We start from the raw sequence: 26,261 nt of genomic DNA, 5'->3' as shown, positions 1-26,261 counted from the left end.
TTTTTTCATCTTTCCATTAGTCAATATGGAGGTGAGAAATGTTATACCACGCCCCTAACTGTTAGATAACTTCTGTTAGAAAAAAATTAGTCCCAGCTACTGCCCAGACAAGGCATTTTGGAAGTTATTGACCTGAAGAAGCAAGTGGACATTTTTGCTTTCCTTACAAAGAGCAACATCTGTATTCAGGACTACGACATCCATTTTAAGAGAAGGCTCCTAAATAAATGACAAGTTTGCTTTTCTGTCACTTGGCAACTCGAAGGCAGGTTTCTTAGTATGTTTTTGTGGGTTGTTTTTAGACCCATGAAGGTTTGTAAAAGAAAAACTTCCTTATTTAAGATAAATATTGAAAGAAAATAATTTTCAAGAAATTAGCTGATCTATGATATAAAACCTGCAAATAGCTGCTTTGTAATTTCTCCTTAGCACACAACAACACAGGTAGCACAATGTACAGTGGTTTGCAATGCATTTAGGCCTAGATCCTGAGAACCATATTTAAGCAGTTTTCCTTTTTAACATCTATGGCACTACATACTTGTGCAAAGTTGTTCCTGAGTATGAAAGTCTGCAGAATGAGGCCCTGAAGTCCCATTAGAAAGTGTGCTGACAATACTACAAGCATCAATTCAAATGCTTATGTGGTACAAAACAGAGGATTTTCAGGGTGCATTTTTTATATCATAAAATCCCCTAGACAAAAGTTTGGAAAGAAAGCCAAGAATATCCAATATTAGACAACATTGTATTCTATTTTACTGTGCTGTTTAAACTGGGAAAGAAGTATAGCTCATTTAAACAACTAAAGATCTTCCCCTCTCTCTCCACCCCATCACTAGATTCTACTCTTTCTCAGTCAGTTTTACTAGGCTATAATTTAAAACACACAGCAAGCTAGCACTTTAAAAAAATATTTCTCAAGACTTGAAATACTGCATTACAGTGAATTTGGGAACCTCAGGTTCATCCCTAGGGGACAAACTCATTGCTATGAAACAAATGCTAATGAAATCAAATAGAGTGTTACGTTGGCAGAAAACAGACACATGGAAAATGTGGCTTATTGTTTTGACTGTTTTGCATGACAAAGTTGACAACGCTGCCTGTTCCTAATAAATATTACTCTAAATATGCAAACAGATGTGTTTACAGTTGCCTCTAAACTGCTCTGTAAAAAAAAAAGGCCTATTGACAAGCAGTTACCAAACTCCTATCACATAACTGCCCTATTTTTACAAGTCAGTTTTCATTTATTGAAAGGAATGGTTATGCAACTGGTGCATATGCTGGACCTCCTTCAGCAGGAACTGTGCAGCTATGGGAAACTGCTACTTTTTTTGTAAATCTCCTGCTTTGATCCCTAGGTTCTGTCTGGAATCGATGAACTAAGCCATGAGGCTGGCTCTTCTCTTTGTTCTACTGCTGCCAGCATGCTTGGCCAAGCCATTCCACCAGCAGGGCCTCTTTGACTTTATGCTGGAGGATGAAGGGTCAGCTGATATGCCTCCAACGGATGATCCTGTCATATCTGGATTTGGACCAGTGTGCCCCTTCCGCTGTCAGTGCCATCTTCGTGTGGTGCAGTGCTCTGACCTAGGTAAGCCCAAGAGTATCTTCACAGGGTATATACTTACATTTAGCCATGGGTTTGCAGCTGAGATGGTGAGGCTGCTACGCACTGCCACTCTGTAACTGCATTTTTGTCAAAGAAATATGCTACAGCTACTGTTAACTAGAATGTACTATATGAAGTAGGCCAAAAAGCCCTGACAAGATGGACACTTGTTGTGACAATGAAGAATGTTTGATTTTCTGATGCATATTTTGTGTATGTACATTTCATTTGTTCTTTGAAAGACCACAGATTTCTGTTGCAGAGAAAATAACTTTTCAAGGCTATTCTTTCAAACGCATATTAAATAAATTCACTGAGGTCAGATGTGAGGATGGAAACATTTTAAAAGGTTCTAAATTGCATGGTCCAAGCTCCAACACCCTTAATCATACTGTCTAGTACCTCAGCATAGAAATCATCCCATTTCCATTGGAATACATGAGCATGGAACAACCAACGCTGAATCATATATGCTGGAACCAGCTTTTTGGAGGAAAGAGCTTGGAAAGACTCCAAAACAATGAACACATTTTGGAGCTCCTTATTTAATATCTTTCTTAGACACTGTTCAGGCTGAAGCCACAAGAAACTTTCTCACAAATTCCCCTTACTCCCTCACGTACAAGGGCTTGTGTGCACAGTCAGAGCAGCAGGATGTGAAGCCATGCCTGCCATTGCTGTATTTGACTTTCCCATGCAGAAATCTCAAGTAATGAAGTTGACTTCAGTGAGACTGCTCTTGGTTTAAGCCAATATTATTCAGTCTAAGTCAGCATGCAGTGCAGAAAAACATTTAAAGTTGGTTTCGCTCACAAGGAAATTAGGCAACTTATTCAGTGGACAGACAAATATCTTATGATTTTATAGAGTTTATTTTTTTAAAAAAAAAGTCTTCTCTCAGCTATTTAAATGTATAACTGGGTGTTTCTATTTTCCTATGTTATAACATTGGCTTTGATAATTACTGTAAATCATGGCACAAATCCACCAATTAGGACCTGGGTCTCATTGTGGTGGGTGTTGTACAATTACAGAAAGGAGGGGGAAACATTAGTTACATCCCTAGAAACTTCTGTGAATTTATTAAAGCAAGCCACATAATTACGCAACAGATATGTTTGGCAAAGACCCAGTGAACAATGCAAGCCAAGTTGCACAAATGAGCATGGACTAACCTAGCTATGCATTCATAAAGCTTTCATAGTACTGTCCCTGTTGAAAGATATTTTCTTTTCTTACCATTTAGGTGCCAGATACTAGTAAACGTGGGGTGGGGAGTGGGGAGGAGGTTGCCCCACATGCCATGAAGGTCTTAGGTTTTATTTTTGTAACACTGGCTAATGCTGATGGAATTTAAGTTATTTTGAGAACTTGGCCTCAGTCTGCTTCAATTCTGCAGAATGTAAGGAGTTTTTCTCTTGGTAAAAAAGTCAAGATATTCACATAGGGACCCTTTGTTGGTGTCCTTCCTCCCATGTTCGTTCAGTTCTCCTTCACACAGACATGATTTCCAAAGAGTTGCGCTACAGTCCACTGCCTACAGATACTTCTGGTTTAATAGAGTCTCATACTGACATGGAGACTCAGAAATACAGCAGTTAAAGCCCCAGGTCTGTGTTTCCCAGATAATTTTGAGAGGGGTGATAAGGAAGAGGTATGTTTTGAGCTTGGTTTAAACCCACATGCTGCAGATACTGCAATGAAAAGATTGTTCTTTTGAAGCAGCTGGGCTGATAAAAACCAGCCTCTGGGCATGAAGCAAGAGAGATCTCCCTGAGCTTAAAATATGCAGCCCTGAAAAAAAAAATTTCCCTGGCAGAGCTCAAGGAAGTAATAATCATTCAGAGTTCCCCAGCCTTGGCATTAAGTTTCATCCACCCTTGTCACATGTGGTTATGACAGGCCCTGCTGGGTCATGGCCCAAATGGGAGGCTCACTAGCACACAGGTCAGATGGCCACCCCTACAAGCATGGACAGGAGAGCTGTGTGTGCTGCCTGCTCACAGGAAAATCTGCCCTCTGCTCTCCTCTCTTCCCACCTTGAATCCATTTCTCTCTGACTTAGACTCGGACAAGGTCAGATTTACCTACTGACTTAAGAAAAGCCAGGAGGTGGCCCCAAGAGCTCAAAATTTTGTTGCAAACTGTGGAAATCCTGCTGGGATGACCTAACATGCTCCTGGCTGTGGGATGAAGGGTGCTTGGAGCACAATTATCAGGAAGGCAATGTACACACAGGAGCCATGAGACCAGCAGTGACAGTCCCAACTCTCTGCTTACCACCACTCCTGGCACGCCTCTCCCTTCAGCTCCGGGTGTTTCCGACCCAAACAAATTAGTTACCTCCCTCCCCCAAAATTATCAAATTTAGTCATCTAGTCCCATGGGCACTAATTGAAGAATAACTGCAGACAATTACAAGACTCCTCCCAGGGATATATTAAGAGTTTACTAAACTAAGTCCCACAAAGGAAAGTTGAAATCTAGATCAGGATCCTTCCTTCCACTCACACTCTGGTGTGGAAGGAAGGCTCTTTGCAGCCACAAGCTCCTGGGTGCAAAGGGTATGTCAAAGCAAGGAAGCTGGCGGACCCTAACGTGGGCTACTTATGGAGACATCTCTTCCTCAGCATGTTTCTTTTTGTGCCCAAAGGGGCATTTGCTGTTTGTAAACTCTTGCTTTGTAAGGAAAAAGCCAACTATCTGACACAGAGTTATGTGAATAAACCACAGGAGAACTATCACAGCCAGGGTCCAGAGATCAGGTTTGCCCCTTGTCTCATGAGCGCTGGATAGGAATAATAAAAAAAAAATAAATCCAAATTCAATAAAAAACTGTGAAAAAAAAAATCCAGTGGTGCAATTACACTCTTGTCAGCTGAAGTTTTGCATTCCTGTACTTCTAAGCTTCAGTCACATCTTCCTAAGCACATACCTCTGAATTAAATTGTTTTGCCTTCAAGGCAAGAGCTGAATTAGCAGGAAGGAGAACACCATCTTCTCACACCCTGAAGAAGAAATGTCTCTGAGCTCTGGTTACTGACAGATTGAGAGCAGAGCCCCATGTGCCTACCTTATATGAGATGTGTTACCTTTGTGCAACAGGTTCAAGGATCTCATCAAGGAAGGTCACCATGGTATATTTATAAAAGCTCTGCCTTTTCTGAATCTGCCTCCTGTTGCTAAAAGGGAGCCACAGGTTTGCTTTTAATCATACCTCAGTATAAGTCATTACTATGCTATAGCCAGACTTTCCATAGAAATCACAATCTTCCTTATTAACACACACTACAGGCAGGAAGTAGTTGATATAAGTGGTCAGAGGCAGCTCTTCGTGTTTTAAAATAATAAATACGGGGAAGATGTGCAGTCAGTTGGCCAGACAAACATGCCTTGCAAAAACGCTAGCAAGGATTAACCGTTCCATTTAAAGTCTCATCCTCCCTGAGGGAGTTTCAAAAACAGGTTCCTCCCAGAGTGCCCTGGTAGGCAGGAGGATGCATATGTGATTACTCAGCTCTGCGGTGGATGCAGAAATCTCCATAAGTGCATTCAGAGGTGTTGGTCAGAGGTTTATTTCACCTTCACATAAGTCTGACAACCCTTTTGAAGTGAACAGTGTCTGTCTGCAGGATGCAATGAGATCGCCTTCCTTGGAGACTTCACAGGACATAGAGGAGTCCCTCCAGCCCTCTTGTTGTGAGCATCCATGGAGGTTTTGTGGTGTCCAAAAGGTGTGTGAGAGATGGACATCAGTAATCAAAGTCCAAGAAGTATTACAGCTTAAATTGGAATTTTACTCACAGCTCAGAAAAGCAGGTTTCTCCAGCTGTAAAGAAGAGTATATTAAAGCTCAGCATGGGTGTTGGAGTGTGTGTTTGAAAAGCACTTTGATATCAGTGGGTGAAAAACTCACAGATATGTAAAGTGTTATTCCAGGAATCTGGTAACATGAGGCAGTTTATCTAAACACATACTGTGTCTAAACTGTATTAACTAATGGCTCTTCAACACCTGAACCATGGTAATGTGACAACAGCTAAATTATTTGTTGACAAAAGATGATTTATCTAATTGTATAAAATCTTCCAGAAACATCTGAACACTCATTTTCTGACTATGACTCCATTTGGGAACCTCATAACTCATTATAAAGGAAATTATCTCCTTTGCGATATACCTTGATATGAACTTTTCTTGTCAGCATAAAATCTTTTTAAAGAAAAATAATACATACCTTATTGTTTATCAGTCTCAGTCATTTTATGAGCTCGAGAAAACAGATAGGATTACTTACTATTGTGTACTTAGTTTTAGAATTCCTGCCATTATTTGAATGTTTACCAACCTTTCAAAAACATAATTTTTAAAGCTAAATGTTTAGCTCTAAATCTTACAGGTTTCTAAACATGTAATAAGAGAAAGCATGGATCCTTAAACATATAGACATTAACAAATACAATTTTTAAATAGAAAAGGGTTTTTAAAATTTACATTGTAATTGCTGAGCCTTTAGGACAAGTTATTCCATGTTTTATGCATTTTTTTCCTTCTAACAGTAAGGACTAGAGACTTAGTACTTTTATGTTTAATAGAAGCTGAAATCCCCTGTCTTCATTAAATTGGATCATTTAACAAAAATATTATCAGTAAAAATAGAACCATGAAATCTGGGAAAGTATATTGTCACTTATACTGAGAGTAGCCTCTGCATAGCAATATCATGGCCTTAAAACTGAAGACTAAATAATTTTTTGGACAACATTTTTTAGCCAAACATAACTTATGCTGTCATCAAACACAAGTCATTGGGCTTTCCACATGCTAACTGGGTGAATTGTAACACTCTAACATGTTGGAAATCAGACTGGAGGATCTGTATGAAGTATTACAGGTATTATCTGTAATGTAGGAGTGATCTCAGGTGATGTTAGCTGTCTAAGAGTCATCTGGGCTCCTTTCACAGCCATGGGAAGAGTTAGGCAGCTGCCTCATGGGGCAATTCATCCTGTCTAAGGTGAATGTCAGTGACAGAAAGGATACATCTCTCCTGGAGAATAAAACTGCCAACACAGGGCCTCAATGAGCACTTGAGGCTATACAACTTACTTTCAGATTAATGAAGTTATGTGTGATAAAATTAAAGCATGGAAAAAAATAAATTTGATTTACCAGCAGTATTTTGTAATAAATTTGCCATGGATTTTTATTTTTTTTGTATATATTCTGCTTAGATACATTTTTTGGGATGCCTTGGAAGCTAAAGAAAGCATGAATTAAAGCCCTGTACTCAGTACATCTGAAAAATTATTAATTCGAGAACCCAATAATTAGAAAACTCTTGAAAAGTTGTCAAGAAAAAAAATATGTTGGCCTGGATGTAGACTGCTTTATATTAACAAAAAGTCATTAGCTTTTGCCAGTGTAACTGTAAAAGACAGGCCTTGTTGCATTGCAACCTGAATTGCAGATGTTCCAGTTCCAGTTGATAAACATGATTCTAGGTGAAAATTAATCCACTGTAAATACATCCCTTTATTAGCTGCTTACTCCAAGGTAACAGTTACCAACTCTGTGTGTTTTCATTATTTTTTTAGATTTATTTGCTTGCTTCAGACTAGGAAATGGGATTTAAGAAAGCCTAGTGGCAGGAATGGAAATCCTGACAGCCAAGTCCAAGTGATACAAGAAGTGTCTATTTTCTGGTTTGCACTGTGACAAGGGTTCATTTCTAAAATTTTCTGACGTACAAGTAAATAGCTAATAGATAGCTAATAAAATGTGAGTCAATTATTAGAAGTCATAGCAGGTGATTATAGTGCTTAAAATATACTAAATATTCACTGCTGACACCTACTAGGGTTATGGACATCTATAGTGTGTGTATTATGTTCTTAACACATTTCTAGTGTGTATTACTTATAACTATTTAAGAACTATCCATGTTTCCACAACATAAAGACTGTGCTATTCAGCCATGAAAGGTTACCAGCCAATTCTTAGGAAGAGCTAATGATTCCAAAGGGTCCTTCCCAATGTTCATTGAGAACTCACTGCCAACAGGGAGGAGACCTAAGAATTTGGGTCCTATGTGAAGCCACCAATGCTAAAGCAAGGAACTGCCAATACTAGCCTACAGCTACTCAGAAAAACTCTGATCACAGAGTCCAGTTACCACAGTATTTAGAAAAGATACTAGTTTTAAGCAGATTTTCAAAATACCTCTCTCTAACACAGATTTGAGAATGTCCCCTCAACCACTTTGGACTCACTGGTCTGTACTTTGCTTTACCCTGGATCTGTCATGTGAGCAAAAAGAAGTGGACCAAAAGAAGATAATCAGGTTACAGGGAAAAAAGCATTTTTCTGAATATACTTTTATCTTTTCTTAAAGTTCAAATCTAGGAATATAACCTTCAAAATACATTGATTTTTTTAAAAAACTTATTTCTCCTGCTTTACATGCCTGCCCTTACAAACAATATTGACAAATGCTAGAATTCTAGATCTCTGAGGTTGTATTATATTTAAGGGCTCATTCACAGAGAGCATTATTGTCCTTTACACTATGAATACAAAGTAGATAGATGGAGCAGAACTTGCTCATTGGCTTCTCTGCAAGGAAAGGGATGGAAGCAATGAACACAAACACAAAGGGACCTTAAGATCAAGCATCATGTCTGCATGGGTTTTTTTTCAGGGGTGAGGGGCTCAAGTTGTAGTTTTCAACTTATGGGACCAATTACAGGACTTGCAACAGCTTTGTACAAATGACCCTGTTGTTAGCAGGGTGACATTTCCTATATAGGCAACTCTACTGCAAACTTCTTAGACAGTCAATAGGGAATGAAAAAGGTGAAAAACATTATTTAAAGAATTTGTGTGCTCTCTGTATGCATGCTTTTAAGTGAGAGAGCACCCAGGACGGCATGCCGTAACAACTTTCTGTTTGTTTCCTGGGTTCTATTTGGACTGCTCTGAGTTGCTACAAAAATCTGTTAAAGAGAGGATGCTTGCAGTTTTAATTTCAATAAGAATGCAATAAATACTCATATTTAAAAAAGCAGTGAAAACAAGAAGCCTTTTCTGCCCACCTAATTTCATGGTGACTTCAGGGATTTAATGGCAAAACAACAAATGGACAAATTATTTATAGAAATGCTACAGCATTTAAAACGTGCAACTGTAAATGGTGCTATAGTCTGGTTCTGTAATACATCATTAACACAATAGAGATGTGCAATAGGTCATCTCAGAACCAGTTTCTGCCTGTACCTCCTGCACCACCTAAAATGTGGAAGCCTAGGATGACCTCAGTTTCTATGCTGGAGTGCATGTTTTCCCATCTACTGCCTGAGTGTGGGCCTTGAACACTAAACAGGCTCTCAATGAATTCATATTTTAGGGTGACATGGAAGAAGAGTGGTTGTAGTAGTGCAACAACCAAACTCTTTGCTGAATACCTCTGCCTAAGAGGTATAGGAGCAAATGCATAAGTGAGTAAGCCAAACAGGACTAGAAAGCTGTGTTATCATTCAGCTCTGATGCCATTTCTTTCCGTAAATTCAATTAGTTCTTCAGCTTTATTTGCATACCTTTCAGTTGGGAGGATTGTACTGATCCTTTACCACTGGGAAGTAAGAATGGGAAAGGAAAGGTGAACAGTACGAATAAGGTTTGCATAGTAGCAGCAGCCCATAAAAGAAAAAGGAAAGAGGGTATAGTATGAACATGAAAGGGAAAATCTTGCTTTTTCAAGGGAAGCTATAACAGAAATGGTTAAAAAGGAGATGTATAGAAAGTTTCAGATTCAGGAAAGGGAAAAAGGAAGAAGGCATTTAAGAACTGAATTAAAATCTTGCAGGTTTCAGGGTTAGGGGACAAAATTTATTTTCTGTTCTTTATTCTTTCACTCTGTGGCAGAGATTTTCTATCGTTTGGGCTGGAGATGACTGTTAGAGTGATAGCTGACCTGGGGAACATCTAAATGACTAACAAAATAAATAAATAACAAAGCAAAAATATCTAAGACTTACAAGGATATATACAACATCATCTAGTAGAAAGAGCGAACTAGCAGGTCTGCAGACACCCCTATTCAGTCAGAAAATTCTCTCCCAACATTCATTTAAATGTTATTTACTATGTCCAGACACAGTCACAGCAGATCCTTCCATTGTTTGCTTGCGCCAAAGTAGTTGAAAACAATCCTACACCATTTATGAAAAATGGTCATGTTATGTTTAGAAGTATCTGAAATAACCAGGAACATATCTCTGCCCTCAGGTCATAATAAAACTAGGGCTCTGCAATAAAAATGTGGTCAGAACAGGAAGGGGTAAGTTTACTTGAAACCAGAGAAGATTGCCCCCCCCAAATGACTCTTTATGGCTACTGCATTATGTTAGTGCTAATGCTGGTAAATCCCAAAGTAAAGATTGAGGGACCTATCCTTAATTTCTCATCTGTTGCCTGCTGCTTAAACTGCGAAGCAGGCAAACATCAAATTATATTACTCCAAAGAATCATTCAAAATGTAATTCATTAGATAATGCTCACTTTTCTGAGTCACTGAAATGCTCTCTTCTGACTACTGTAAAATACTTGTAAGAAATAAATGTTTCACCTTAATGCATGAGTACTCATAGAAAGTACATCTGCATTGTATCCACTTTGACTAAGGCCATTGTGCACACGGTGCTGGCAGATTGCATGAATCACACTGGACAGTTGCTGTTCTCTGATGGGATGTTTAATGTCTGTAACCATGACAGTGGGAAATGTAAAGCTAGCTAGGAGTTCAGAAAACTCATAATATTTTGGGTTTTTTTACTTAATGTCTTAATCCCTGAAGTCTGATGATTATTTCAGAATTTTTTTTGCCTTTTTGAAATACTTCAGTGCTTCTTGAGAAGGCATATACCTTCCAGACCTTTGAAATGAAAAGTCAGTTAGAGAGAATGCAAAAATAAAAGTTGTTTGAGTTTTAGTTTCAAGAATATATCATTACTCTTAGGTATTAGCTTTTGGAGCCAGGAGGCTGAATATATACATACCAAAAATGTGACTAGCACTGAAAAATAATTCATAACATCTGTAGCTTGCAATATCCGTTATACTTTGAAATATGTGTTCACTACGGAGTGAGTGGAAATGGAAAAGAGCAGTTAAAGCAATGCATTCATTTTTAAACCTTTGCTAGGGCCTTTATAATTATTAGTACTATCATAATGGAGAATTAGGCATTTGATTAGAATGTGTGAATTTCTTTCTATTTTTCTGTGTTCCTCACTCTGTTCTGGGAAGCAGTGTTGTAAACGTTTGGAAAAAAACCCCAGTGTAGTAAGATATCAGTAGGTCTGCCTTTGTGAGAGGCCACCTCAGCAGGGGATGGAGTTCATTTTCTTGTTCCTTCCTATGGGAAGGGTCAAAAGTATACAAAAATAATAATCTGTGATAAAAATAAGTCCAAAATGGATTTTAATGGAAGGTGAGTCATATAGACTGAAGAGCAGAAAAAAAGTCTGGAAAACAGTTGTGAAACACCTTTAAGAAGATGTAATTTGAGAGTCTCGTGTATTCCAATGGACACTGCTTTTTTATATCTCTTAGGAAAAAAATTATCACTGCTGATTTCATAGCAAGTGAGGGGAAGGTGGAGAGCAAACTTTTACTTTGAAAGGGGGAGAGAGAAGGAGGCTGCTGATACTTCTTTGTAGAGAAAGGCAATTTTTTCTTATTCTATGGATGGTAGGATGCAAATAATGAAATTACTCCTTTTGGAAATCCCACACAACAGAGAACAAATTTCCAGTAAATACTGAAGCACATAGCCTGGGAAAGAGTCAGTGAACTTTTCTAAGTCAAGGCATTCAAAGCCCTCTTAAGCTCCTTGCCATCCTTCCAGAAAGCAGTCCTTGAGTCCTGTTATTTTCCATGACTACGTATCCTGACCCTGTGAGCTTGCCATTTGCCTCATTCACCTCAGAGTCCACTCAGGGCTTTACTAAATGCATTCACCCACGGGAAGGGTTGCTGCCCATCAGTGGAATGGAGCAGAGCAGGGCTTGGAGCAGGGGAGAGCACGCAGCGGCGTGCACAGGCAGCACAGGCAGCTGCTGGAGAGGCTGCCTCCGCCGGGAGAGCCGCTGCTGATGATCACGGTTGGGAATTAATGTAGCTCAACCCAAATTCCTAAGATGGCAGCAGCTGTTTGTGGAAACTGAGAGTCTGGAAAAGAGCCCCATTTTATGGCCCCTGTGATAATAATTGTGAATGTTGCAATGTAATAACACATGTATCTGAGCTGCAGTGTTCAGATGTCGCTCTGCCTTTTGACCCCTTCTCTGCAGCTGAGGACGGTAAGGTTTATTCAGAGGAATAAGTTCCATTCCTGCTTGTTGTAAAATGGATAGAAAAAAAACCCCAAAGTACCCCAAACAAACAAGCAAAAAAATCAAACCATTAGTTCTGTTGCATTGTTAAAGTTGTTTATAATTGGCACTGTTCACATATTTGTTATTTTGACTATGTGGTCTCAGTGTTGCAAGGATGCAATTCTCAGGGAAGTGTCCTCGTCTCTGGGCTACAGACTCAGACTCCCATTTGCTTAGTCTCCCTCACTGGCCCCATAAATCTGGCATTCCTTTACTGCATAGTCGTATGGCTTCAGCAGAAATGTGGCTTCATGCCAAGTTGCAGACTAACTTCTGGCTCTCACTGCTGAGAAACTGAAACAGTGGACTGGAACCCCTTTGTAGCAAGGATGGTTCAAAAGCCACCCTTCTCCTTTTGTGGGTTAAACAATTCCACAGCCACTTGATCACAGCTCCTGTAGCTGAGCAGGTTATTCCTCCAGCTGCAAAAGTAATAAAGCCTGTCTTGTATACCAAACCCCCTAACCTCCCTTGGTCCTCACAATATTCCCAAATCCTTGCTACATCTCTTACACCTGTTTGTCTGCCTAAATGGCAGCATATGCTAGCTGGGCTAGTGCAGTGCTACACAGGAGATGGCTGGCCACTGATTGCTGCTCTCTCAGGGACTGGATAAGGACTGAATTATACCAGCCTTGGCTCTTCTCTGCCTAATTTCTGGTCTCATGAAATATCCAGACCCATCAGACTTCTGTCCTCTCCAGGAGGTGAGGCAATCACAGCTAAACAGCCAGACACTGTAATTTGTTTAAGAAATTATGAGAAAAAACTACACCCCACATAGATAAGATCCCACAGAGACAAGCTTGATTTCTGCAAAGTTACTTTCTTCTCCATCCTCCCACTAAGGAGTGATTCCTGGTCCTGTTAACTTCTCCCCACCAAACATCTTCTAGGTGACTGTAGATGAGCCTTTCAGTGCTTCCAAAAGTGAGTGTGGGCCCTTGTTGTCTGCATGAAAGAAATCTGTTCATGGTCCATCTCTGCTGGATTTTGATGAATACGTTTTGGTTGGTTTGTTAATCCAAAAATCTGTGGTGTAACAACTAGTGTAAGAAAAAGTTAGGAAAACTTCTGCTGGGGATGATAAAAGTTCAGCTGATCCTGACTAACAAAAGGAAATATTTCAAGCTTACTTACACACTTTTTTTTTTTTTTTTTTTTTTTTTTTCCATTTTGTAGTTCTGTGGCATATTCTGTTCTTTATGTGTTTTCATATACACGCATTTTTACACACATACATGTACACTGGTGGGAATAATTGAGTGCTACAAGTTGATAATGTAGAACAGAAGAAAATTTCTACTTATAGAAATGTGAAGAGAATAATACAGATCTGACCTGTGCTGCAGGAAATGATGGCTGTTCAGCTTCTATAAGAAAGTCATGATTTCTCCCAAAGACAGATTTTAGTGCAAATTGAAATGGTCTTTATGACTAAGGATACATGAACTGGTTTATTAAATCCCTTATATTTCCAGAATCTTTAGGTCTTAATTTCAGTGTAAACAAAAATTTTGGAAGAATGGAGTTATATAATTTCTATTTACTTGTGAATAAGTAGAATTTTTAAAATTTATTTACCAACTTAAATAATAACTGACTTAGTTTTGTTCAACCAAAATAAATGAAGACATGTATTTTCAATGTAACATAGGGTGGGAAACGCAGAAGAATCTAAATCTTTAATCAGCTGTAAGTTAGTTTTAGGAACTAGAGGCCTGAAATATTTTCAGGGAACTGAATACCAAACTGTAGCACTGATTATGCATATAAAAATCCAGACTGCTATGAGATTTTCATATGACTTTTTAAGAAGCAATCTTTAATATATAAAAGACCACAGCCAAGAGCTGGAATACTTGTGTAAACTGTTCTTAAAATGATTAAGAGGTAACTCAATTGACATTTTCCAACATCAGTTCCCCTTTCAATTGACATTACATAAATTTCACTGAAAGGCATTTGTAGGTGAACATGCAGTCATACTGTACAACATGGCTTCAGAAACATATAGGCATCACTTGAGTTTCTCAGAAATGACTAGTAAGGACAGCCCACAGTTCCCTTCTAAACTCAGTTTCCTGGACAGAGGAAACAGAAAATCCTCCTGGGAAATAGTAATGTTATCCCAAGAGCCAAGAGCCATTTCAGTTTCTAGTGGGATTACAATTTTCTCAATTTGTTTCAAATTTGGTCATGCTGTCATGCTAGTTCAGGCCCCCCCCCCATTCATCTGAACTGGCTGGCTATTTACCTGTCCTGACCAAAAAAGTTTGAAGATTTGCTCTCCAGGCAGGGAATCGCCAGCACAAGGACTAGTTTGCACTAAATGCTCCTCCTACATGTATCTATCTGGGGATACATCTACCTAGACACCTGGACCTGCAAGCTGAAGCACAGCTCTTGAAGCCAGTTTGGATGTGACAAGTGGTGAAACAGTTGGATCCAGTCCACACCTCAAACACAGTTTAGTCTTGAATTATTTAGCTGCTGATTTTACAAGGCAGTGTCCAGATCCACCCATTTATAAGCTCTTCCTCCACTGGAGAGCTCCAGTTGATGTAGCTTTCAGCTTGAGGATGTACTAAACTACAGAATAATAATGCAATGTCTCTCCAGCACCCAGGGTGCATTCTTTACTCTATGCTTTGCTCTTCAAAAGTCAGACAAGTCAAGAAAAAAATCAAATATAATTTCTATAGCTCTTTTCTGAAACATTTTTAAAAACAGCTTCAGGAAATGTATAACAGAATATACATGAGATAGTTAATAAAACAAGTTTTAACACTTTAAGGGATGGCAATTATATTCTTTGCGTGCAAAGCTAATTACTGTATTGTATGTCCTTCTCATTTCTAGCACAGATAGGAAGCTTTTATAAATCAGTTTTCACAAATGGATATCTGATTATTGAATTTGTCTTATTGTTATAATACGAAACATTTAAAGCTTAACTTTATTAATCAGAGAAACTATCAGCTCTATCTTATTCTGGGATAACACTTGAGCTTTTAGAAGCTGATGTGTGAAGCCTGAAATGTAGAGTTGGAAATCTAGTTTGAAGTTTAGTCTCTGGCAAATTATCCCTTCACTGGCAATCCAAGTGTTCCTACAAAGTATGTTCCAAGGACATCACATAAAGGACAGCTGTATAGCTCTCGTGCCCTAGTTTCTGCCATAAGCACTTACTTACTGATACTAGCCTAATATAAATGTACTGACAACCAGAACATAGTAATATTACTTTGAATAGAAGTAATTAAACCTTTTTTTGTATTTATATGTGAAAAATGCTATAAAAGTTGCTAGACTGTAAGAACTTCTTATAACAAAATTATGGTCTTGAAAAAGTGGTGCTTTTTTGGGAAAGAATTTTTAGTTGCTGACATCATTCCTGCCCGCTGAGGACAGAAACTGTCCAAAGACAACCAACATACAAATTATACAGTATCACATTTTTATATATTTGGAACTTTAGTCCGACACTGCTGAAAGTAATGAAGGTTTTGCAACTGCCTTCAGTAAAAATGAAGTCTACTCCTGAATGAGGAAAGGTTATCTTAGTAATATGAAGAATCTTAATCTGTGTCATATATTCATGCACTGAGTATCAGTAAGGTAAACAGGATGAGATCTGAGCTTTGTCTCTTGTCATATTATGTATGGTAGAAGCTTTTACTAATTCATCCCAGGCTGAATGATTGTACTTTTTAAAAGTTTTGGATGTTGGTGTGATTAAAACTCAGCCAGGTTAATCTATAGAGTACTCAGTATTAATAAATATCAGATCCTAATATTTTAATAATTTTTTGGCTAATGTTAGCAAACTTATGGGTGGGAAAACAAATTTGAAAGAGTGGGATGTTTTTTAAATTCAGAAACCAAACTTTTTCAGTGGTAGGACAACCGGATATGTTCTATTCAGACTAATATTACCAATTCAAAAGTAAGATTAAAAGAAGCAAACACTTTTCAAAAGTTTAGGTCTCCTGCACCCATATAGAGATAACTAAAGAAGCAATCTTTTTCCCAGAATCTGCTAAGCACTGAACAGCAGTAACAGACACAGACGCATCTGTGAGATGCTCACCACTTTGGAAGATTCAGACCAGGCACCTAAAGACCTCATCTGCATGCAGATATTTTTAAGAATATGGTCAAGTCTGTAGTGAATTCTTACTGTGTCACTAATTGTAGTAAAAAGCTCCAGTACACATCACTGTGGCCTCTCTAGAGTTTATGGTGAAGTTTTATAGTAGTAACTATAGAACAGTGCTCTTTATGTAGGTTAAAAGGATTTCATGGTTTACCATAATCCTTCCAAATAAGATCCAACCATATTTTGACTCTCGCTCTCTCTCTCTATATATATATTCTCAAAAGGACTGAAAGAGAAGGGAGTTTGTTTAACATTGGATTTTGACAGAGAAACCTACATTCGAGGTGTGAAAACACATTTGTGATGAACGTTAAGCATCACAGAATCAAAGAATTGTTGAGTTTGGAGGTCACCTCTTGAGACTGTCTAGTCCACACCCCTGCTAAAGCAAGGTCAGCTAGATCAGGTTGCTTAAGGCTGTGTCCGGTCAGCTTTTGAGAATCTCCAAGAACAGAGAATTCACAAGCTTTGTGTGCAAAGTATAACTTATCAATGGGCAAATGTATCTCACTGTGTTTGCAATGCCATGTTTGAGATTAAAATATATAGGTTTAAAAGGATAATATGTATACATATATATCTTTCATCTGAGAACAATATCATGCAGTCCACCATCATACTCGGGAGACACTGGTGATACTTGCAGACAGATCTTTCCCAGGAGAGTTCAAATATAGCTTCAGAAATATTTGTTAAAAACTTTACCGGTAAAAAGGCTGTTTTATCAGAGGAATCCACTTCTGTTAGATGCCCATATAGAACTTTATTAGCGTCTATAAATTTTTCCTACCAACCATTCATTTAGCATTTCACATTCTATTAAGAAAAAAAGAAATCTAGTTAGGAAAGAACATTTTAATTTTGTGGTAAATCAGAATGACTATAAAAGATTTGCTCTATTCCAAGTCACAGTATGAAAGGAAATCTGGGTAAAGCAAGTGTTATTTAACACTAAATAATTTCATTTCCATGACTTCATCGGACTTACATATCAGCTATTCAGAAAATAGTCCCAAAGAGAGTCTTTAATTTAAACTGTCTGATGTTCTTTTGGCAGTTGTAGTGAAACCAAGAGATTTGTTCTCCAGAAAACTTGGACAGTTTCAGATGAAAGAAAAGGGGGGAGGTGGATTGGTTGGTTTTTTTTTTTTAAGGTGGACTTTACTGCAAGTTATTCAGTTACTGACAAACAATGATTATAATTAACTATCGTAATTCTTTCAAAAAAGACTACTATCTTTTAAAGAGCAGGAAATGTTCTCTGTCTACAAAAGCTAACACACAATGAAATTAATAAATACCTTCCTTCTTCTAAAAGTGTGAATATTTATTCACACAATTCAGCGGAATTAAATGTGTTAGAAATAATTTTCTCAAATTCAGTCCTTTGCTTCAAGCTATAACTCAGATATATTCTCAGAAAAGGGTATAATGGAAATGTCAATAAATAAATTTTGATTTGACATAGCAAAATAAAACTCCCTTTGACTGGCTGGAGACAGAAACACTTTCAGATAAGTCTTCATAAGCTTCTTCAGGAAATGAGTTCTAGAAATGGCGTTTACTGAAAGGTAAATGCTGCTAAGAAAAGTACTGACCCCTGTTTAAAGTTCCTTTCAAAGTCAATTGTTTATTCTTTTCACTGTTCCTAGGTCTGGAAAAAGTGCCAAAAGACCTTCCTCCTGACACAACTCTGCTGGACTTACAGAACAACAAAATCACTGAAATTAAAGAAGGAGATTTCAAGAACTTGAAGAATCTTCATGTAAGTGTATAAATGAAATAGTATTTGCCAAAAAAAAAAAAAAAAAAAAAAAGGGCAGAAAATGTGGTTTTGGCCTGGTACTCAGGTTTTTAAGGAAAATTGATGAAATACTCTGTGATCTTCCTCCACCAGCCCAGCCTGTTTATTTCCTTTCCCATTCCCCTCCTGCAAACTCTTCTCATACCACAGAAGTTTCTCATCTCTTTTCAGCTCTTCATACCTGTCTCTTGTCCAGTCAGTCTCCTGATGTCCATCATAAATCCTCTCACCTATTTATTTATGGTTTTCATCCCTTTGGCACAGTGGCTTGATTATTTCTATTTAAAAAGCAGATCCATCTCAACCCTGCCACATCACTCACTTATTACTGTATTCCTTCCCCTCCTACCTCTGACCTCACAAAGATTTGTATATACCATGTTTGTCAGCAGTTTTTCTGTACTAATTTTAGTTCAAGAATCTTTTCAAATCAATCTTCTGCCCCCTGCACTACAATGAAATTGTGTTTTTGCAATAACCTTCTCCTAGCAAAACTCCTTCCTCATCCTCCTTTACCTACAAGTCTCTTCCAACACTGCTGTCTGTTTTCCTCTTTGCTGAAATATTTTCCTTCCCTGGTTTCTGTGGCTGCCCTTTTTTCTGGTTCACCTCTTCTCTTCCAAGTTTCCGTCAGACAACTACCTTCCTGTGTTTCCAAATTTTTGTTTTTCTGTCTGAGGTCCTACTCCCTTATTTCTATACTTTTTATCAACATCTTAAAATTCATACCTCATAGTCTTGCCTCAATTTAGTTGAAATATCTCTTTCTTTCCAGATTAGAAAAAAGCTATTACTTCTCTGCCTTTGAAAGTAATACCCCAACTCAGGCATATTTCTGAAAATATTATTTTTCTAGCCTTTTACCAGCTCAATTTATTCTGTATATTATTCCATTTGATCCTTTTTGATCATAACTAATATAAACTACTTGGCTTTGCTTTCCTGGCTCTTCACAGCCTTTCTATTCTGTTTTCATTCACAATCAAGAAGCCAACTCTCACTTTTTATCTGTTCATGATGCCCATGCCATCACCCAAGCAAGCACTGTTTCAAACAAGAATCTTCATTTAGTCACTCATACTTGGACAAAAAAAAAAAACCATATAAATATTTATCTCCTTAACTACTTCCAAATGATCTCTTAAGTTTTTTTGGGTCTTTTTGTTTGGTTGTGGGTTTTTTTTTTTGGTGTTTTTTTTTTTTTTTTTTTTTTAATGCAGCAGAAAGAAGAAATGTTTTAAAAAGTTCCTAGGAATAGGCACAATGCCAGTCTGTCCATAGTGGAAGGAGCTGCATGAATGAATCATGATGAGGTCCATGTCATCTAATTTTAACATAGGTGTCTGTTCTTGAGCAAATTACATAGATAACCTCTACAGTTAACAAAGAGAAGTGGGAGCTTCTACATCACATTTCATCTGACTTAGTTTTAGAATGAGATGACTTGTGTCCCAGAATTTTTATTCAATTCCTCTGCTTGGCTACTGAAGAGATTTGACATCCTAATTTCTGCCCACTTGTTTTGGTTTTCTTCCCCTTAGAGAGAAGTCCTGTGTTTTCAGTGAAGATCATCTGCAAGGTGCTAAAAAAAAGAAAAATCTTGTCAATGAAATTAATCTTTTTGCAATCCTTCTTCATGACACTGCATGAAATGAGTCAGAGCATGGTATTGCAGATGAAAAGCACTGCCCCCAGTGACTTCTGCCTACTTAGCACTCAGATCAGGTCTGTCATACATCCTGATGTGAGTTAAGCTGTTGTAAACTATGTCATCTCATTGAGATTAACTCTATGGAATTTTTTTCTTTCTTTTATTACAGCAGATATAATTTAATAGTGAATTAAATAGGTAACTCTTTACGGAAGAGATTATTTGTTTGTCTTACTCCCAAAAGTTTCCAGTACAGGGGACCAGTGGAAATTATACAGAAGAGTGATAACAGTAACATAAGTTTTACAAATAACCTTCAAAACCATGCAGTTTTCCTGGATTTACTCAAGAACAAAACCCAATCCTCTCATCTACTCCCTAAAATAATAATTTACTCACGAAGTACATTTATGTAAATAGGCACCATCTTTACTCTCAGCAGGCAACATTCTTCTTCTTGTGTAATATCTGGGAATGATTCCCATTCCACACCTTACAATTAAATATTTTTCAGGGTGATAGTGAAAGGGTTTTTGTTTTTAGATAAATATAACTCAAAAGCTTTGTTGTTGACAGAGCTCCATCGTCACTTTTGTTTTAAGGACGTATATGTGTGTGTCTGCTTTTTAATCATATTCCCTGATAAACATGGCTTATGTTAGCGTTGCATTTGACAGTGTGATGTTCAAAAGTTTCTAGACTTCTTAGATTTTACTAAACTTTCTTATATGCTACTAAAACAGGAAGATCTACATAAATTATCAGTATTATTTTTCCAAAATCTAAAATTATTAACAACTGCATGAAGTGATTACTTAAGGGAACAATTCCTTAAATTCCAAATTTAACAGATCTTGAAAGAAATTAACAGTATATTCAGTTTAATCCTGTTGAATATTCCTTTTAAATTCCTTCTTAACTCCTATAGACATCACCAACCATAGGTGTGATAGTTTTAGAAGAGATTTTCATGAACAAGTTGGGTTGAACTTAAAGTTCAAGTTGTACTGAAAACCAGATGAAGTAAGGAAAAAAGAAAGGATCTACCTATACCTTGCCTGTGGCTTCTATTTCAGCACAAATGGAACTGCTTATGCTCTGAGTGCACAACACATGGAAATAGAAATGAAAGAGAAATTAGTACCTACAAAAATATTCTTTGTATCAGAAAATTCTCCTGAGTAGGTAAAAGAAGAGTTAAAATTTGCAGCTGTGGAAATATGTCAAGAAACTAGAAAAGGATGCAACTAAGGGAATATTTATCTGCAAATAATAGATGCCTGCCAGAAAACACCAGAGTCAACAGTTTCGGTGCACTTGATATTTTTATAATTTTAAATTTATCCTGGAAAAAGTGACTAAACTATTAATGTTGTATTATAAAAACTCAGTGAGACTTCAGACTATTTAAAAATGAAAGATAAGATATAATTTTTTACCAGAGGACTTGGGAGAATAGGGAAAAAATTGAAGACAGACTTTTATTAGGGCCGGTGTCTGAGTTTTGTGATTTCAGAAAACTGTCTGATAGAAACTTGCTTATGATTTAGACCTGTGGCAAAACAATCAGAGAGGTGCTATTGGAAAAGCCAGGAAAAAGTCTTCTATGAAACTGTCAGAATTTTCCAGGCAGACTGACACTTCTGGATAGAGTACAGTACTTTGACCCCATGGACACAATAAAGAATCCAAAATACTACATGAGTAAGCCCTCATGCAGAGTGAAGGAGGAGTCTACAAAAACAGCACATGAAGTTGCATGCTGTGTGGCAAAGCCAAAGCAAACCAGCATAATGCCTGACACTTGGAAAAAGAGGTAAAAGAGACTACTGTGTATTAGATCACTGTAACAGCACAAACAACAGAATAGTGATGGCATGCATTTCCAACAGGAATTTTTTGATGGCACACTATTAGTACAGCAAAAGAAGATGACTGCACTGAAATCAAATGGAACATTGCTTAACTAAGCTGGCAGAACTATGCAAAGCCATGGTTGTGCATACAACAATGCTAAACCCAGTTGTATTTATACTGAAAGAAAAGACCTACATGAAAGAGATAAAAGATTTAAAATTGAGACTTAAGGTTATGACCATATCCACACTAAGGGATTCAGTAAATGTACGGGCAAATAAACTGAAACACTCTTTGTAGTAATATCAAGTGGAAAAATGATGTATTGCATTAGAAAAGTTTCATGGACTCCTTTTTTTTTAATCAAAAGGCAGCTCCCTGTGGAAAGACAAGAGCCTGGACTAACTGAAAAAAGTTTAAGAACATCTTCCAGGGATACAGAAAAGCTCCTAACAGATCAAAAAATATTAATGAAAGAATAGTCTTCTGATGACTCATTGCAACTTCAGTTCCCTTTTACCTGGCATAATTAAAAGAGAAGTTAAGTAAACATAATGCTCTGCAAATCACAGAATGAAGAATCAGTAACCACCAGCATACTGTCAAAAACCAGACAGATATCTCTGTCCAGATTCTATCTCTGAACTCAATTCCCACTATCATCAAGGGCAGACATTCTTAACAGGACTGAGAGATACCTTTTTAAAATGTTTTTTTCCTCTTGGTGCAGCTGTAGGTTTCTAACAAATATTCTGAGGAAAAAACTCAAGTTAATCTTTTTGAAACTCTCTAAGCACCCTCTTAGCTGTCATTTCCTCAGACTCTCCTTTTCATTGTGCTTAACACACAGCAAGATTTTCCGCTGAAATGAGTGCAACACACCACATGCATGCAATTCATTTTTAATGTGCAGAGGGTAAAGATATTTTAATGTGAGGAAAAAACCAGAAGAAAATACTCTGGGGTCCTTAAAATTCTGGAGAGAGTCAGCATACTAAGCTAATTAAAAAAAAAAATTATAGAATACAGCAATAAAATAAACAAGTAAATTATGATAAAATGAATGACCAAAATGCTTTCCTCAGTAGACAAGGACAGGGTTGAAAGATTCTCTAGAACTCCAGAGAGTTAGGATTATATTTTGCTGGAGCAGGAGACCATAGAGCCAGCTGCTTCCTGGTCGTCTGTGCAAGTCATGTTACACAAGACTTACTAGTGAGATTTTAAACACCATGCAAACTAGATCTGCAGTAGGCTCCTTGGCTTTGTGAGATTATTCAACAAGGTACTGTGGATGTGATCAAACTGCTTTCCACAGCCTTCTTTCGTTTATACTGACAGGCTGTTGTTTCAATGCCTTGCCATCTCCTTCCCTCACACTTCATTCATCTCTTTCCTACTATTTTTATGTCATCCCTTTTTCCTTGCCTTTCTCAGCTATGTGCACTTCATCCTAGGTTTGGCAGGGTTACTGCCAAACCCTACCAAAGAATTTAAGTAACAACAAATAAAGAATAATTGCACCATCATGGTTTTTTTATACCTTTATCCTTTTCCTGCCTTAACTGTAGAACGTGGGCCCTTCAGGAGACATAACATTTGGAATTCTGTTCAGAGACCTCCTTGGATTCAGGAGTTCTTGGTTCCTTCAAGTTTACCAATGTTTATGTTTTTTTAAATGAATTTTAAAATGAATACTTATTTAGTGGAATTCTGTCTCCTGGTATAACACAATTAGAGAAGAAAGTCAAGTTCTGTTTTATATTTTTTGTGTTCTTTGTGTTTTTTTTCTTAAGTGTACATCCACTCCTAATAAACTGGCAGAAAAGCTTGACTACATATCCAGGTTATGAGTATGACTTAACAACTAAAAACATAAGGCAAACAAAAAGGATGAAATTTATTATTATATTTATTTGGATGCCTGACTCCTGAGCTTACAATTCTTAAGACATTACTGTTCCTAGCAGAACTGTAATAAAAACCAGGTAATAATGTAATACATAACCCAGGAAATTAAAGAAATTCCATCGGGTCAGCGGATTGACTTTTCAGTTTAAACCCTGAAGGACGCATGCATCATTAAAGATTTGATGTTAGGTAAGAGTACCATTCCCAGCTGGCAAAACAGATGTATCACTATGTATTATGGCGGATAGCAATTTATTGATCATTTTGCAGTTCACTCCTGATTTTGGCAAGGGTCTTGCTTCAAACTATTCTAAACTAAGAAGAACAGAAACAGGGATGAAAACCCCTCAGAACAATCCCCTGAGATTCTCACATAATGAAATTACTCCAAAAAATACAAACCCCTACTCCCCGCCCCCAGACAAGGCAGAAACTGTAATTTTTGGTAATGCCAAGGAGAACAACATTATGCTAGTCCCTACATGATTGTCACATGGTTCCTCTGCAGTTTGTCAGGGTGTATTTTAACAAAAACCTGCCAACAAGTGTTCCAAACTTTTCCTGAATTGTGAATCCTCCTTTTTGTTTTGGGAATAAATATTTCAGGTAGAAACCAGTCCAGAGGGAGCTAAATGGCCAGACTCCTGCTGACTTCCATGAAGCCAGCATCTATTCCTGTCATACAGTGATTTTTTTATTTTTTTTTTTCTGACTACACTAGTACCAGAGGTGTTTCAGTAAAATGTAAGCCATCTTTGGAGCAAAACTTGGATTTTTTTTCCTCTCTCAGCACTGCCTAAACTGCTAGTCAGGATAAGGTGGTCCATAGGTATTACCACAGTGCAATATTCTAACAGAGTCAATGTTTACTGTGTAATGTTTATGTGCTATATATGACAAGGGAAAAAGGCTTTATCTCAGAAAAATGAGGATGGAAGTTAATTTTTCTCTTATCTATAGGAAACTGTTATGAACCCTCTAAACCTGACTAACTGATGTTTTTAATACCTGATGTATTTCCGCCTCTTTATTTTCTCTTTCTTTCTTTCCTCGCTTCTTGCCTATAGCTAAATATCTTCTCACCCATACCAGGTCATGCTGAAAGCTGTAATTCATGTGCTCAGCCTTTTGTATTGTGAATAGGTGATATGCTTCAACTCCTTTTTTTTGGGAGGGAAGTACATTTGTTTTAAAAGAAATATCATTTTCCCTCCACTAAAAATAGAAAGTTGGAAGAAGATAGATTTTTGAATAAAAATATCAATTCCTGTGGATCTGTTCTAGGTGTGCAGATTTCTGCCAAATCATTTCATACTAGCAACATCGCAAGTGCTATCTGTGACGTTGCAAGTGTTATCAAGGGCTCCAGCACTTTCAGCACTTTCAGGTTGACCTTTATTTTTCCTTCTGAGTACTTCTTGCCCAGCACAAATTTTTTATATGTCCTTTAAGAAGATGAATATAATGCCCCATCATGCCATGTGGGCTTTATTCAGGATAGCTAGTCCATGTGGCGTGTGTTTGCCTAACATCCTTTCCTCAATAGCACTGCCTGCAGATGTTTTCCCTAGGATTTTCTCCTCTACTTCCTGTTTTCACCAACCTCTAAATTCCCCCGAGCTTTTAATTTTATTTTATTTTGTTTTAACTTTTGTTACTTTCAAACCATATGGGGCACATTCTGAGGAAAGTAAACAGCATTGCTCCAAGGCTAATAACTTAGTTCTTTAAGTCTTGCATATAATAGAGTTATTGTGAAGTGGGAAAGGAACCCAGGGGTATGGCTTGCCAGGTGCTATGCTGGTATGTTATCCTCATCATTTGCTGTTGCTCTGGGAGATAGTAAAACTTCTCTTGCAAATTCTGATGTGTGGGTTTATTTTTTCTTCTTTACAGCTGCACAACAGGGACTTGCAGAGTGGGGTGTAAGTGGGAAATGATATTCTGGTACAAAAAAAGTTGAAAACTAGAGGCCTGTGATATCTTCTTACCTTATACCACCATACATACATTCCCATTGTCAAATCAGTATTTTCAAGCATGCCTTTGATAGATACCATCATTTCTAAGTGAGAGACTTTCTGGATGTTTGAATAAAACAACAGTTCTTTATGTTTCCCCAAGATAACATGATCATATTCAGGACAAAGCATTGGCAAAGCAGAACAGATTAATCCTAGATACCTAGATAATTTCTGGTTTTGTTCAGGACTGTCAGTTCTTCTCTGAAGAGCTGTAACAATCCTCAACATCAACTACTCAGAGAATATTTACATTGCAATGTCTAGATGAATGTATACCTATCTATTTCCAGGAAGAAATATTTCACATCAGACCATCAGTTGTGATAATCATAGCCCAAACAGTTTTTATCTAAAAGGCAACAAAGTTAAAACAAACCAAATAAAAAAGAAAAAAAATTAAGACGGACTTTTAGCTGAAATAAATGACGAAGCAGTAAGAAGCAGGATGCAGGATAAAAATTTCAAGTGCTGATGAGTCTAAACTCATTGAATGTTGACTTAGAGATCTATGGAAAAGAAATCCATGGTAAAATTAAGAAAAAAAAAAACATAATTAGCAATTGCACGCTCAGTTATTGTTATTATGATAAAACCAATGACAGACACTTGTCCGCATAATTCAAGTTGTACCCCTCATAATAACTGGATTTTTTCCCATGTCCTAATATTGTGCAGGTAGCTGTATTACACTATGGGCAGACTCTACATCTGTATCACAATTCTGTCAATGATGACGCAGGAAACCACACGCCATGTGTACCCCATGTTGTTCTCATGGCAGTTCTTATAGCTCAGGCT

At 37.5% G+C, this 26,261-nt stretch overlaps 1 protein-coding gene across 1 annotated transcript in view; it reads left to right on the top strand.

Annotated features, from left to right (window-relative positions):
- The window catches only part of DCN (decorin), a 39,937-nt gene that overhangs the window by 3,011 nt on the left and 10,665 nt on the right, over positions 1–26,261 (top strand). The window contains exons 2-3 of the mRNA XM_074870728.1: positions 1,368–1,600; positions 17,869–17,981. Of these exons, the coding sequence (XP_074726829.1) occupies positions 1,396–1,600; positions 17,869–17,981 (318 nt within the window). The 5' untranslated portion in view covers positions 1,368–1,395. The remainder of the gene's footprint in view (positions 1–1,367; positions 1,601–17,868; positions 17,982–26,261) is intronic.

Source organism: Strix uralensis, chromosome 5 (assembly GCF_047716275.1).
Source record: "Strix uralensis isolate ZFMK-TIS-50842 chromosome 5, bStrUra1, whole genome shotgun sequence".
Lineage (NCBI taxonomy): Eukaryota > Metazoa > Chordata > Aves > Strigiformes > Strigidae > Strix > Strix uralensis.
Note: the sequence above shows the minus strand (reverse complement) of the source record. Positions and strands in the feature narration are given on the sequence as shown.